A 15540-nucleotide genomic window follows, 5' to 3' on the forward strand; every position below is an offset into this window, starting at 1 on the left:
TGTTTTTGGATTGATTTTTTAGCTTTCTCTGCTGTCCTCTTACAGATCTGCATGTTTTTCTTAAATGTTCTGAGTACCAGCCCAGGGTCTCACTTGGGCATTGCAAAGAACTTCTCCCCTTATGTCCCACTGGGGGGTTTGTTTCCTCTTCACTCTTGCTGGCATCTAAGAGGAAAACAAGTTCTTAATTTTAGTGTATTCCAATGTATACATTTTTCCACTAAGTTCATGATTTTATGTCATTTGAAGAAATCTTTGCCTCCCACAAAACTATAAGAATAGTTTCATGTATTTTACACAAGAAAAAGTAATGATTTACTTTTCACATATTGATCTGCAATCCGCCTGGCATAATTATTGTATATGGTGGGACGCAGCGTGGTTACCATAGGCGGCGGGGTGTGGGCGTGGTTACCGTAGGGGGTGGGCGGGGGCGTGGTTGTCGTAGGGGCGGGACGCGGGCGTGGTTACCGTAGGGGGCGGGACGCGGGCGTGGTTACCGTAGAGGGCCGGGCGTGGGTGCGGTTATCACAGGGCGTGGGACACGGGCGTCGTTACCGTAGGGGGCGGGACGCGGGCGTGGTCACCGCAGGGTTTGGGACGTGGGCGTGTTTGCCGTAGGAGCGGAATGCGGGCGTGGTTACCGCAGGGGGTGGGACGTGGGCGTGGTCACCGTAGGGGGCGGGACGCGGGCGTGGTTACCGCATGTGCTGCACGCAGGTATGAAAGTGCCTTTGGCTCCACAGAGTCCCCAGCTGGTCCAGCAGCAGGTGTTGGCCCTGACCTCCCCCTGCACTGCAGGAACCTCTCGTCGTGATGCAGGCGACCCGACCCAGGTGCCCTGCGTCCGCATCCTTCCCTCTGCTCTCCTGGACGAGTGTGTCTCCTTGTCTATTCTCCCCAACCCCCCAATCTCCGTCTGGCTCTGGGAATGACGGGTTTTGTGGCCTCCAGGTCGCAGGCACTGTGAATCCTCACACTCATGCAGGCTGGGGTGCTGCCGCTATGCTGCACTGAGGCAGGGGAGGCCACGAGAGGAGGCACCTGCTCGTGTCACTCACCCTTCCGGAGGGGTGGTGCCACATTTACACTGAGGTGCGTGCGTGCGTGCGTGTGTGTCTGTGACTGTCTGTCCTAGAATGAGAGAAATGACGCAAATGATTTGCCCCAAGGAGCAAGAGAGGGGGACGTGCTGGTCACAGAAACCGGCACGTCAGGAGGAATCTGTATGAGAAGAATCACCCGGGTGCGGGGCCGCGAGGACCTGCGCTTTCCTGGGGGAGCAGAAGAGGACGGCACAAACCCCAGGCCGCAGCCCCCTACGCCGGTTCCCTGAGGTCACCCTTGACCCCTCCAGGACACCCAGGCAGGGGGTGACGGTCACCCTCAGCCCCGTCTCTTGCCCCCGCAGCCGTTCACGCAATGACCACGCAGCCCCCAGGGCCCCTCCGTCCCGCAGTCCCGCCCACGTCCTCCCGGGGAACTCGCTGGCCTCGTGTCCACCCACACTCCCCTCTGACTGCAAGGCTGCTTGGGATCAGCCCCCATATGACCTCCCCCCAGTCTCACTTCTGCTTTCCTCCATCCAGATGGGCGCGGTTCCTGTGTCCGCAGCCCACGCCCACCATCGGGAACATCCCCCAACGGACCACTGAGCATGTCTGCCACTCCCAGGTGGGCCTTCGTAGAGCCCTTCGGACCAGGCGGGTCCCTTCCCAAGCCCCAGCTGACCACAGAGGCCGAGGGGGGCCCTGAGGGGACGTCTTCTCATTTCGCTGCTCTAGACGTGTCTGTGGCGCTGGGGGCTGCAGGCACGGCGTCCGTGTACCATGGGGACACACGCTACCGGAGCTCCATTTGGGTTGATACTGTGTTTCATGCGCTAATACTGCGTGTCTGGGGGTAATCAGGGCACGTGTGATCTTCACAACACAGACTGACCACAACGGCCCCTTCCTGATAAATTCCCTGTCTTCACATCACTCAACGTCTGTGCGTGCTGCACGGCACCTACGTGACCACCACCTCCACCTCCCTTTCAGACGGTCTCTGTGTCTCTAGAGCTCTCTAGAATGTCCTTTCCTCCGTAGAATCTCAGGGTCCTGATGTCCATTCTCTCTGCTCTTCTCTGCCTCGGTCAGTGTGAGAGCGGGCACGGGGCACGGGGTGGGAGGCCACCCAAGCCTAGTTCCTGGGGGAACTCAGGGCTCAGGGCTGGAGTGGCCTCTGGGGCCCTGACGGGAAGAGTCAGCTCAGACCCGGGCACAGCTCTCACAGGGACTCCCTTCCAGGGCTGAGTGTGGGCCCGAGGACCCGTGTGCCGGCAGGTGAGCCCTCCCAGGTGTCCCAAGTCCCCACATCTCACTTCAACCCCTGATCTCAGAGGGGAGCACAGGGGTTCTGGGAAGAGGACGAAAAGTCAGGAGGATCTCGGCAGAGCTGGGGACCAGGGATGGGAGGGCTCGGGACCCAGCCTCTGGTTTCCTTCCAGGGACCCTCCCCAAACCCACCATCTGGGCTGAGCCAGGCTCTGTGGTCCCCCAAGGGAGCCCCGTGACCATCTGGTGTCAGGGCACCCTGGGGGCTCAGTGGTACTGTCTGGACAAAGAGGGAAGCTCAGAGCCCTGGGGCACACAGAAACTACTGGGGCCCGGGGACAAGGCCACGTTCTCCATCCCAGCCATGACAAGGCAGCGCACAGGGACGTATCGCTGTTCCTATCACAGCCCCACTGGCTGGTCAGAGCGCAGTGACCGCCTGGAGCTCTGGGTCTCAGTTGAGGGGCCCCTGACCTGTCCTGTCTGTGCTCCGTCAGCTCAGGGCCTGCCCCAGCTCTGGGCTGGAAGGATGGTCATGTGAGGGGTCATTCAGGTCCCAGGTCCTCCGCTGTTCCCCCAAATGTCTTCCATGGCCACCTTTAGGTAAACCTGTCCTCTCTCCACTTACCCTTTCTTATGTCTGTGTATTTTCTCCATTATACATAATTGAGTTGTTTCTTAACATACAGTCCCTCCCCTCTGCCTCCTGGTGACTGTGAGCTGCACGCGGGCAGTTTTCCTGGCTTTCCTTGCTGTGTCTGACTTTCACTAAGCTAAGTAAGTGTTTGCTGACTGAAGATGCTCCCTGGAATTCCCCCCGGTCCCCACCCATCATTCCAACAGACAGCTCTTCACGCAGGGCTACTATTTACCCAGCTCTATTTGGTGTTAAGTCAGACAATGACGAACACAATGTCTGTCCTCAGTGTCCTCACTTCCTCCTGGGGGAGACACGATGATGAACAAGCACAGACATGCAGACACAGGATCGGACAGTGCCAAGTGCTGTGAATGAACAAAATAAGTGAGGGGCGGAGCATGTGCTGGAAGAGTAGGCACGTTAAACTGAACCGCCGGCAAAGGGTTCTCTGAGCAGGTGACACGTGAGCAGAGGCTTCAATGTAGTGGGGAGAAAACGCTGTGTAATATTAAACAGAAGAGCAGTCCTGGTAGAGGGAACAGGAAGTGCAGAGGCTCAGAGGTGGGAATGTGCCTACCTTGTTCCAGGAACAGCACATGTGGCTGGAGGTGCCTGGGTCAGGAGGAAAAGTGTCAGCCCTGAGGGTGGAGAGCTTGGCAGGGGCTTGATCATGCAAATCCCTTAGGCTTGTTGGGGCTGGTGAGGGCCCCGGAAGGTTTTGTTCGGGAAGGGACATGATTTGATTGACAGTTTACAATGCACACTCTGGTTTCAACGTGGGAAGATGTCACAACCTGTGCGAGAGTGAGATCAAGGACACACCCTGCCCTCGCTGTCCATCCGCAGCAGTCACCTGAAGATGACAGTGCCCAGGGGAACCACACTCAGGAAGGGAGTGGCCACCCCTCCAGGGGAATGCGGGACCAAGGCAGAAGAGGACAGGCAGCTGGACAGCCAGGGGGGCCATTTCCTCTCCAGGCCCCCGGCTTCCCCCACCCCAAGCACATGCCTGTGTCCCACTCTCCCCCTGCTCCAGGCTGCTGCATCGGAAGCCCCCCGGGATGCAACCTGCACCCAGCTGAATATCTTTATGCTCAGACAGAAAACAACACCCCCCTCCCAGGAGATTCCAAGCCCAGCATGTATGCTGCTCCGGCCACCCGCTAGCCCAGCAAGGACCCAGACCCACACTCCAGGGAGGAGACTGCAGTGACCCCAGAAGGACCCCGGAAGAGCTGCCCGCAGGGACCCTTGGCTAAAGACCCTCAGCCAACCTGGAGACCCGACAGACCACCAGGAGCTCCTGCGACCTTCAAAGTCACCTGATCCTGCAGAGAAAATTGATGCCAGCATATCTGGCATTACAAATATACACATTACTTCCAAATAACTGATGGATTAAAGAAGAAAAGCACCAAGTGAAAAGTGTTTCAATTTACGATAATATAAAATTACACATCAGGTGGATGAAGGGTAAGAAATTCTGACACAGGCTGAAAGATGGATGAACGCTGACGACGTGATGCCAAGTGAAAGAAGCCAGACACAAAAGCACAAATATTGTATGATCCCAGTTATTTCCTGAGGGGTGAGGGGAGACAGAGCATGGGGAGTGAGGGTTTAATGGGTGGAGTTTCAGGTTCTGATGATGAAAGAGGTTTGCAGGTGGACAATGGCAGTGGTTTCACGACAGTGTGAAATAAGTAACACCACCACCCGTACATGTTAAAATGGCTAAAACAGTAAATTCACGTCACAGATATTTTACCACGGTAATGTTTCCCAAGGTGGCTGTAGCATTTGCATCACTACCAGAAAAGGATGACTTTCTGCTACTCCTCATCCTTCAATACACACAGAATTGTCAGCCTTTTAAAAAGTATCAATTCTGCTGCATGCATCATGGGACCTCTCGGATTTAATTTGTGCCCCCCTCATGATGATGGAGCTGTGCATAGTTTCATATGCTTACTGGCCATTCATTGATCTCCTTGGGTAAATTTATCTCTGGAGGCTCGATGGAGAAGGCTTTTCCTTGGTCACTCAGGTTATTAGCAGAATTACGTATACCTGCAAATATGCATAGATGCAGAGACATAACAAGTGCTTACCAATCTTTTCTATGTTTTCTCAACTTCTCCTGTTCCACAGTAGCATCTCCTCTTCTCCATTCTGGGTTTATTGATCTTCTCTCTGTTTTATGTCATTTAGCATCACTTTCAGAAAGGGTGCTGATGCAAACATACATACATCCCTGCATCTCTAAATTCATATTCACATGAGTGAATAGAGTGGAAGACATCTGGTATTTAAAAGCTCAGGTCACGGATGCCCTCCTCATCCTTCATAAAGACACAACCTGACATGGGAAGGAGGTTAATAGGAGACACCAGTCCCCATATGCCAGAGGTTCCCCCAAGTGTCTTTGTATTTGAGGATTTGTCCACTCCTCTCAATTCAGCTTTGCCCCTTAATAACAACCAGGTCCCATATAGAATTCTCTGCTCACAGTTAAATCCTTGATGGTACTGCTCCAGAATTTTCTACCACCTGTTTTTGCTCTGGAGAGGCCCAGTCCCAATGAGCTTGTCTTCCAAGGGTCATTTGCATTTTCTCCAGTAGTTTTAGGATTATTTTTTAAATTTACTCTTATTGTTCTTTATTAGGGTCAAATATAATTCTCATTTTTTAATGCAAGCACTTAAATTCATGTCCTTTCTTCATTTTGGTAAAAATTTCAGCTCTTACATCTTTTCAAGTATTGCTTAATATCATTCTCCATCTTTCATTCTGAAACTGATAGACTCCCATTCACACTTCCCCATCTATTTCCTGTGTCTACTAATTATCTTTTCTACTGTTTCATTTCTGGTCTCACTCTGGTACATCCTAGAAATTTTAATCCATATTTTATTTCAGTGATGTCAACAGGATGACAGAATAGGAAGTCCCAGCTCTTATCCCCCACCAGGAACACATAAAACAACACTACTTGGGCCAATATACCTTTAGGAGGACCCCCAAGACTCCAGTTAAGAAGTTGCAGCACCAACCTCAGACGAGCCTAACACCGAGAAGAGCCACTTTGAAAGGGATGAAAAGCCCAGTTCACTTTGCTGAAGCCAGTGCCCCTCAGCACTAAGAGACACGTGGGCCCAGAATGCCTTCCCGGGAGAGAGGGTGAGCAGGGCATACGTGTGCCCTCCGCAGCCCGGTGGGATGGTCTACTGTGTTATCAGACTCGGAATGCTGGGGCAGCAAAGGAAAGGAGGGGCAGGGGTCCCAGCAGCCTGCACCATGCTGGGGGATTGACAGGGGTACACAGCGTGAGCCCTCTTTCCCTGGGGCAGACAGCGGGAGGTGAGTCAGTTTGCAGCACAGAAACCTCCAGCAGGTGCCCAGAATCTCTAACTGGGCTAACCGGTGGTCTTCCCCTGGCAAAACCAGATCTTCAGAACGGAAAGAGGTGGCTGCCTAGTCGAATCTGCAGACCCCACAGCAAAGCTACAGGAAACACAATCAGGGGACTGACAGGACCAAGGGAGAAAAAGAACTCGGCGTTATATAAACCACGAAAATAGAGATCTGTGCACTGCCTGACAAGTCCTTCAAAATCGGTGTCTTAAAGGGGCTCAGCCAACTGCTCTTCCACAAGGGCACCAAGAAAACACAACTGGGAAAGGGTAGTCTCTTCAGTGCACGGTGGGGGGAAACTGGCTATCCACCTGCAGAAGCATGAAACTGGACCGTCCACCCACACCATATTGTGTACATCAACTCCAAACATATTAAAGACGTACAGGTAAGACCCGAAGCCATAAAACTACTCAAAGAAAGCAGAAGAAAAGCGTGACATCAGTTTGGGTAATGATCTTTTCTTTTCTGTTCTTTTTTCAGCTCTGACACCAAAACCATGGGCAACAAAGGCAAAAATGGACAAGTGGGACCACCTCAAACAAAAAGGTTTCTGCACAGCCAGGGACACCACCACCGGACAGGAAAGGCGACCTGCAGAATGGGAGGATTTATTTGCAAACCACGTATCTGACTAAGGGTTCATTTCCCAAGTATATAAGCAACTCCTACAACACAAAGAAACATAAAAATAATAATAACTCAATTAAAAATGGGCAACAGACTCAAGCAGGCGTTTCTCAACAGAAGACATCCAAATGGCCAATCCGTCTGTGAGAAGATGCTCCCCATCACTAATCATCCTTTCTTGTTTTTTCTTTAGGATCCTGCCAGTCCTTCTTGGACTTTTTTTTTTTAGTTGTAATACACGTAAAACAAAATTAACCACTTTAAAGTGTACAATTAGGTACAAGATTTTTTTTTAAGTCATCCTTCATTATCGTCTCTTACCAGGAAGGGTCAAGATACAGATTTGCTTTTGCATGTAAGCCTCCTGACTTTTGGTTGGTCTTGCCCCCTCTGTGCAAAACGTCCAGATTTATCTCTTGAGGTGTCGTTAGACATCATTCTCACTTCTTCCCTCCTCACACAGCACATGTGACCTTCTATTCACTAAGGACCTTGAATGTCCGTTTGTGTTCTTTGAGGCTGCCTTCTGGAAATGTCCTTAATCATTTTCCAGGTTCACAGGGGGCTCTTCAAGGACAAGACATGATCGTTGGTGCAATGAATTTCTTTTCTTTTTTTTCCTTGCCACCCACCAACCCCTATCGTGGAATGAAGTTATTGCCTGTTCTATAAAATGATCCATATTCTTGCCTCCAAATGGCAATTTCTCTCTTCATTTTTCAGACCTGTGAACATGCTCTATGTAAAATCACTCCGATGTTTTCCTACTGACTCCACGCCTTGCATATGACCATCTCCATTAATCAGGAGCCTGACGTCCTTAGCCATTCTTGGGGTGAATCTTTGACGTCCATCCTTGTTGGATGCTTACCTCCCAGACGCCTGACTTTCCCCAGGGAGTTTCTCCCAGGGCTGTCCTGGGGTCAAGCTGATTGCCAGGGGTCCCGGCGGCTTCTCCTGCTGCATGGTGTCCTCCCCTCACATTTACTTAGCATCTGTTCAGGGTTGTGCCCAGTAAGAAGTGTCACACACAAGGGTAGATGCCGTGGATGAAAACATTGGATCCAATCTGTGTGGTTTCAGGCCACCCAAGGGAGGTTGCCCAATGCTGACCAGGGGCTGAGATCAATGGGCAGACACTCCGGTGCTGGCCGGAAACACAGGGAGGGGTCACGCTTCCAGCCTCCTCCTGAGCCCTCACCCCTCGCTTCCCGTGAGCACGCAGGCCTCTCTGTGTCCAGGCAGGTGGACACCTCCCCCGTCAGACTGCTCCATGGGCCCGGGCACCAGCGTCCACTCAGCTTTGTTCCCCTTTCTTTACTGGAGGCCTTGCTCCAGGTTGGGACTTTCGTTTCTCCTTTTCTGCAATTGTCCGTAGCCTGTCACCGCCTATCACAGAGATATTTTAAGTAGCCATTCTTGGTATTCAGAGCAGACAAGGTTGCTTAAGTGCACAGAAGTTATCCGTGTGGCTGTGGAGCCCAGGACGCCCTCATGTCCAAACTCCCATCCCTGAACCTGCTCTGAGAACCAACATTGATGACGCCTCCGTGAACCCACACCACTGACCCGCGGCCACCCTGGAAGCGGCGTCGGGACGACATGCAGCCCTGAGGCTCAGAGATGAGATGGTGAAGCCCACGGGCTCACGGTGCCCAGCAAGGAACACTTACCCAGGAATCTGCTTTGTCCCGACCAGCCCCTAACCACGCACTGCCCCCTGAAGCTGAGGCGGGTCCCTGTGGGGGACAGAGCCCTGCCCCAGGAACAAGAGGCGTGAGGAGGCAGGAAGGACCCAGGAGGTGGGGGGGACACCGTGCTCAGGAACAAGGGAAGCCCCTGAGGGGCAGGGGTGAGGAGCCCCCAGCCCAGGGCTGAAGCGACCGGTTCCCTGTCCTGCTCCCCGCGTCTCCCAGGGCTCATGGCCCCGGGGGCTAACGGCCTCGGCACTCACGGCCCCAGCGCCCAGGCCCTGAACGCGCAGTGACCCGTCAGATGCGGGTCTGCTGCCCTGGGCTCTGAGGGCAGCTGGACCGCGTGGCCCCTGAAGCACCCCCAGGGCTGGGGGACCCCGTCCCGGGCGAGGCCCCGCGGGATGTGCTGGTGGGCGGGCTGAGTGAGGTACACCCTCGGGGAGGCCCTGGGGGGAGGGCCGTGGCAGGTGCCCCTCCCCTGAAGGGGCATCTCGGGGAGGCCTGGGGCTGCTGGCTGCTCCGCAGGGACCCAGGGCGGGGCTCCGGGAGGATGTTCCCCTTCCTGTGGGCTGCGGACACGTGGGCCCCTGGACACAGAGCCCTCCCCCCAGTGCCACGCCCTGTGGTCGGCCTGTCCTACGGGCACCGTGGCCACAGGGAGCAGCAGGCATGACGCCCACCCTCACGGCCCTGCTCTGCCTCGGTGAGCGCTGGGGGTGCCCTGGTCAGGGAGGGACCAGCACCCCAGCCTGGTCTGGTCTGTCGGGAGACTCCGGAGCTCAGCAGCCTCACGGAGAGGGGGGCTCTGCTCAGGCTCCAGGGCAGGGACCTCACCGGACTCTCTCCCAGGGCTGAGTGTGGGCCCGAGGACCCGCGTGCAGGCCGGTGAGTCTGTCCCTGGGGGCCCAGCCCCCTCCTCCTCATGGGAACGATGGCCGCCCCCTGGGCACCTGGGGATGGAGACCTGTAGGTCTGGGCTGAGGGGTGGGGCGTCTGGGAGGTTTGGGGCTAAGCTGGGGACCTGGGGTGGGAGGGCTCGGGACCCAGCCTCTGGTTTCCTTCCAGGGACTCCCCCAAAACCCACCATCTGGGCTGAGCCAGGCTCTTTGGTCCCCTGGGGGAGCCCTGTGACCATCTGGTGTCAGGGCACCCTGGGGTCCCAGTGGTACCATCTGGAGAAAGAGGGAAGCTCAGAGCCCTGGGACACACAGAAACCACTGGGGTCCGGGGACAAGGCCACGTTCTCCATCCCACTCATGACAAGGCAGCGCACAGGGACATATCGCTGTTCCTATCACAGCCCCACTGGCTGGTCAGAGCGCAGTGCCCCCCTGGAGCTGGTGGTGACAGGTGAGACCCACTCAAGGCCCCAGCCCCAGGCTCTTCCCTCAGGAAGGGGGTCTGCTCTCAGGTGTCCCCTCTCCCAGCCCAGCCCCGGGAGTATGTGGGGACGTGAGCCCCATTTATCGCAGCCACCTCCCCTCTCCTAGGATTACACAGCAAACCCAGCCTCTCAGCCCTGCCCAGCCCTGTCGTGACCTCAGGAGGGAATGTCACCCTTCAGTGTCACTCATGGCAGGGATTCAGTGGGTACATTCTGATGGAGGATGGAGAACACAAGCCCTCCAGGACCCTGGACGCACAGCGACTCCCTGGTGGGCAGCACCAGGCCCTGTTCCCTTTGCACCCTGTGACCCCCAGGCACAGGTGGACGTTCCGATGCTACGGGTATTTCAGGAACAGCCCCCAGGTGTGGTCGGAGCCCAGTGACCCCCTGGACCTCCTGGTCTCAGGTGAGGACCAGCCCTGCCCCCTCTGGGCCCTGACAATCTATTCAGGACCCTGTCCTGGAGTGACATCTGCGCTGGGACCACAGAGATGGGACTCGAGGGTGTATCACTCGGGGGGCATCTGCCTCCCACATCTAAATAGGCCAGCAAAGGCCCTCCCAGCCCTCCCACTCCCCTGGGTCCAGAAGGTGCCAAGTGGGCAGCAGGAGGGTCTTGGGGAAGCCACAGGGCAGATGCATAATGGGGGGACTTCAAGGTCAGCCCAGGCCCCCACCACAGGGCCCAATTCACCATCTGTGAGTCACTGGGGCCTCCTTGTACAGGGGGAGTAGAGAGATCCCAGGACAGTCTGAGCATCTCCCAGAGCATCTAATGCCCCCACACACTCAAGGGTGGATTGTGCCCAAGGGGGGCCAGGAGTCTGCAGAGATGGGACCACCTGGCTCCAGGGGTTCTGAGGCAGCAGCTGATGGGCGGGAATCTGGCAGAGGGAGAGCTTGGGGCCCCTGGGGAGGAGGAGGCAGGCAGAAGTGAGGGGAGCGGCCGCTGCCTCCGCCCCCACCGTGATCCCCAGGAGGCTCTGAGGTTCAGCCCCTCAGCCCCATGAAGTCCAGCCTGGGGAGGGGGACGTGGGGGTCTGTCGGGGAAGGTGGGTCCACGGGGGGCAGGGGCTGAGTTCTGCTCTCGGTTCAGGCACGTCTGCGACGCTGACTGGACTCACCCTTCCCCTGTTGGGCCTCAGTTTCTCCAAGTGAAGGGCGGGTTTGGGGCCCAGACCTGAGATGTGCTGCCGGTTCTGACCGTGGCTCCGCCCTCCTGGGAGAGAAGGGCCCACAGGGAGCCCCCCCATGTAGTTCCAGGGGGCCTGTCCCCTCTGCACAGTGAGGGGGACACTGCTCAGGGTGGGGAGGCAGGGCGAGGGCCGGGGTTCAGCCAACAAGGTGGTGAGGATGGACTCTCGGCCCAGATGGAGACCCTGGGTCAGGCGGCCTGCTGATGGGGTCCTGGAGCCCGAAGCCGGGTCCCCCTGGGGGCAGGAGGGGGGCACAGGGAGCCAGTCCCGGGCCTCTCCCGCCCCCGCTCCCCGCCTGTAACGTGGGTGGTGGGCGGCCTGCGGGCAGAGATGGAGGGACACCCTGCCTGGCCCCCAGCGGGCGCCCCTGAACGGCCCTGTGCCCCGCCCCGCCCAGGCCCGAAGTGGCCGGTGCTGGTCCTCGTCGGGGTCTCCGCGGCCTGCGCCCTCCTGCTGGCCGTCCTGCTGCTGCTCCTGCTCCGCAGCCAGCGGCTGCGCAGACGCAGGAAGCCGGGTGAGTGGGGACGGGAGAGCCGGGGCGCAGGGGGGCTCCCGGGACCCAGCGGGGGCGGGGGGAACCAGGGCGGGGAAAGGTCAGTTCAGGAAAAGACCCTCCGGAATCTCAAACCCCACAGTCTAGGCAGGAAACACTCCGTGTCAGGGCACGCTTGCAAATTTAAGGCACTTTTTCATCTTTTTGATCTCATCCAACACTGAAAAGACAGGCAGGGATGCGCCCCCACTTTCTGGTTTCCTCTGGGACCCACGTGGAGGGGCGTCCTGACCTCCAGCCCGGAAGAGGCTGACTCCCCCTCCTGCAGGTGCTGCGGACGCCGAGTCCGGGGACAGAGGCCCGCAGCGCAGGTCGGTCTGTCCCCGCGGCCCCGGGACCCACGCCGCCCGCAGCCCCGGCCCCTAACGCCCCGTCTCCCCCTCAGCTCCGGCCCCGCTGATGACGCCCAGGAGACTCTCTGTGAGCAGAAGGGGGGCCCTGGGGACGGACTGGGCGGGCTGGGGCCCCACACTGCGCGACTCCCACACCACCTCACCCCGGGTCAGGGCGGCCCCTGGGGAGCAGGGCGGGGCCTGCAGCCTCACAGTCGCAGGGACTCTGAGCAAGAGCCACCTCTCTGTGCCCACAGATGCCACCGTGACGGACGCACAGACGGAGGGGCTGGAGCTGGACCCCCAGGTGAGGCCCCTGCTTCCCCGGGGCCCGCCCGCTGCCGCACTTCACCCAGTGGACACTCTGTCCTCGCGTCCCTCAGCTCAGCGCGCCCCACGGCTGGCCTCTCCCTCCTCGGGCACCTGGGTCGCGCTGCTGGGACCTCAGCCCTCCTGGTCGCTGTGCCCTCAGCCCTCCTGGCTCCCCGTCCTCTGTCTGACCGGCTGGCTATCGGATGCGCCCCAGGGCCTGGGAGGGCGCAGCTGCAAAGGAACCACCCCGAGGTCCCTGCGGCCCTGCGTTCCTCCCCGACAGGGCTGCACGGGCTCACCCTTCCCCCGCATCTCTAGGTCAGCGTTGACCCCTGCCTCACCTGCCTCACCTTGAGGTGGGAGACATGTGGGGATGGGGGTTAGGGTCCTGGGTGCTCTGCTGTGAAGGAAAAGGGAGCAAGAGGGGAGAGTGTAGGGGTGGGGAAGAGGGAGCAGCAGGTGCCAAGGTCCTGGGGCAGTGCCCCGCTTTTTCAGGAAGGCGGAGTGTGGCTGCAGCCAAATGAGCAGGAGATCGTGCCGGGGTGGGAGTCAGAACCTTGCACAGCATCCCAATGGCCCGAGCCTAGGAAGCCCCTGAGGAGCCCATGGGGAGGGACCGGATCTGACTGGAAGTCCTGAAGCATCTCCCTGGCATCCGTGTGTAAAACTGGCTGAGGGAGGGTGAGCGGGACCCAGACCGACCTCCCCACTGTCTCTCCAGCAGAGCCCGCAGGACGAAGACGCCACGGGGGGCACGTATGCCCAGGTGAGCCACTCCAGGTCAAGACTCAGCAGGGGAGCGGCCACTTCTCAGGGGACGTTGCTGGACCCGGACAGTCAAGCAGAGGAGGACAGGCGCATGGACAGTCAGGTGGGTCCCCTCCTCTCTGGGTCCCAGGCATCCCCACCCCAACCACATGCCTGCCCTGTCCCCCTCCCCCACTGCAGGCTGCTGCACCTGACGCCCCCCAGGAGGTGACCTACGCCCAGCTGAACCACCCGACCCTCAGACGGGCGACCCCGGCGTCCCCTCCCTCCCAGGCAGGGCAGCCCCCAGCAGAGCCCAGCGTGTATGCGGCTCTGGCCACCCGCTAGCCACGAGGGCCTGACCCGCACGCCAGGGGAGACTGCCGGCACCCCAAACCTGCCCCCGTGGACACTACCTAACGACCCGGCGGCCTGGACTCCCCACGTGGACCCCCAGGAGCTCCTGGGACCCTCTGGGAGCCCCTGATCCTGCAGCAAGGACAGCTGATACCCCTGTGTTTGGACGTCTCAGTAATCCCCGGGTGAAATGGGAAAACCACGCGGGAGTGAGAGAGGGTTTTACGTTGAGTCAGAAGGGACATGGACACGGCAGACCCATTAAATGGAAAGTTAGGAACCGCGGGTGAATGTATCAGGATATAGTAGGAATGTAGGAAAACAGTCAGCCACCAAAGGTACTGTATCAGGCGTGTGGGAAAAGCGTCATGTTCTTCCAAACGAAGGCGGAAGGAGGGGAATACTGCCGAGAGTGGCACTAAGGGGACCCAGCGAACCTAGAGGAAAGTCAACAGTCCAGAGAACCTCGTTCTTGAAAACTTTAATCACATTTATCAATCCCAGCCGCATGGCCAAGGAAAAAGAGAGAGAAGGCCCCCACGCCCCTCATCAGGACAGCAGGGCAGGTGCCACAGACTGTGGGGATCAGACTGTTGTGAACCACTGCAGGCCAGCAAGAGAGAGACTGCAGGCGAAATGGACAAAATCCTCAAAAATCTAATTTACCAAAATGATGGTTGTAAGGATACACACAAAAACCTGAATTGTCCTCATTATTAAATATGTTGAACCTGAAATTTAAAATTGTCGTGCAATGTGAACTTCAGAAAGCTTAAATGGTGAATGCATGTAAACACTTATACATTTATGAAATGCACACACACATACACACACACAGAAACACATACACCAAAGTCCCACAAGCCCCTCCTGACAATAGGGAAGGAGGGAAGACTCCCCCCAGCACATTTTATGAGGCCAGAAGAACATTGACAGCAAACCAAACAGGAAACTACAATGTGGGAACATCACAGGAAGCCCTCTTTGTGAGCCAGATGTGGACCCCGAAGCAAAAAAGCAGCAAAGAAGATGCAGTGATGTACAAAACGGATGTAGATATCACATCATGACCATGCTGGTTATGTTTTTTTTTCAGGAATGTGTGGTTATTTTCATATTCAAAAATCAATTGATACAATTCAAACATTATTAAAAGAAAAAAATTGAAAAAACAGGATTTATATATAAATGGATGCAAAGCTTTTCATAAAATACATCCCCAACTTGAAATGGAAAAAAAATAAGACACCTCAGACATGAAAGGGAGTTCCCTAACATCTATCAGAGCATCGTTAAAATTCTACAAGGGAAATAACTTGGAAAAGTAAAAGCTTGAAGTTTTTCTGCTTGCGATTAAGACTGAGACAAGGATATTCACTATTCTGTAGGGCACTTGAAGATCCAAACAATTAAAATTTTTAAAAAACTGATACATATTGAATGGGCTAAAACTGTTTTACTCACAGATTGCAAAATTCTGTGCATGGGAAATCCAAAATAATACTAAGATGTATTATTTTTATTTGAAAAGGATCGCTCCAATGTCACCAGATACATCAGCAATACATGAAAATGTATTGCATGGCAGACTTCCAGTTTTGGACAAAGAGGAAGTAGGTATGTCTTCCCAACGCTACTACAAAGTACATCTGAAACTCCTACAGGCTATACAACAAAAAGTAAGACTCTGAAAAGTGTGGAGGAGGCAGCAGATAGGCTAAGACTGTTAAAACCCCAGGAATGACACAGAGGGTGTCACAGGAGGCCAGCTGGGGTGGCTGGACTGCCTCCGTCCACCTCAGTCCATACTGAGTCCCATACTCCAGCAGTGTCAGCAAAGGCCTTCTGTAACCGAAGATTTAAATAAAAGTCCAAATTCTCACAACGGTATGTCAAAAACGTCCAGGTTTCCTTTAAAAAAAAACACACACACATTCCGAAGAAGACAGGAAAGTCTCAT

General features: G+C 56.1%; 1 protein-coding gene across 6 annotated transcripts; it reads left to right on the top strand.

Annotated features, from left to right (window-relative positions):
- Positions 1-8447: 8447 nt before the first annotated feature.
- On the top strand, positions 8448-14317 carry LOC140843038 (leukocyte immunoglobulin-like receptor subfamily A member 5). Of its 6 annotated transcripts, none has more exons than XM_073226899.1 (10): positions 9154-9399; positions 9510-9662; positions 9762-10046; positions 10187-10489; positions 11677-11793; positions 12101-12143; positions 12218-12252; positions 12422-12794; positions 13201-13242; positions 13425-14317. In XM_073226899.1, exons 1-10 carry the CDS (start codon positions 9366-9368, stop codon positions 13453-13455), a joined length of 1416 nt encoding a protein of 471 aa, XP_073083000.1. In that variant the 5' UTR covers positions 9154-9365; the 3' UTR covers positions 13456-14317. The 6 variants fall into 6 exon arrangements, with proteins under 6 accessions (XP_073083004.1, XP_073083005.1, XP_073083000.1 ...); XM_073226900.1 differs by having other exon boundaries at positions 9158-9399; positions 9546-9662; XM_073226901.1 differs by having other exon boundaries at positions 9162-9399; positions 9510-9581.
- Positions 14318-15540: the final 1223 nt, after the last annotated feature.

Source organism: Manis javanica, chromosome 17 (genome assembly GCF_040802235.1).
Source record: "Manis javanica isolate MJ-LG chromosome 17, MJ_LKY, whole genome shotgun sequence".
Classification (NCBI taxonomy): Eukaryota; Metazoa; Chordata; class Mammalia; order Pholidota; family Manidae; genus Manis; species Manis javanica.

Bases quoted from the DNA above. Each gene is read 5' to 3' on its own strand.
- LOC140843038 (XM_073226899.1), top strand. From the start codon at position 9,366: ATGACGCCCACCCTCACGGCCCTGCTCTGCCTCG. The intron at 10,047-10,186 runs GTGAGACCCACT...CCCCTCTCCTAG, and splicing joins CCTGGAGCTGGTGGTGACAG to GATTACACAGCAAACCCAGC. The intron at 10,490-11,676 runs GTGAGGACCAGC...CGCCCCGCCCAG, and splicing joins CCTGGACCTCCTGGTCTCAG to GCCCGAAGTGGCCGGTGCTG.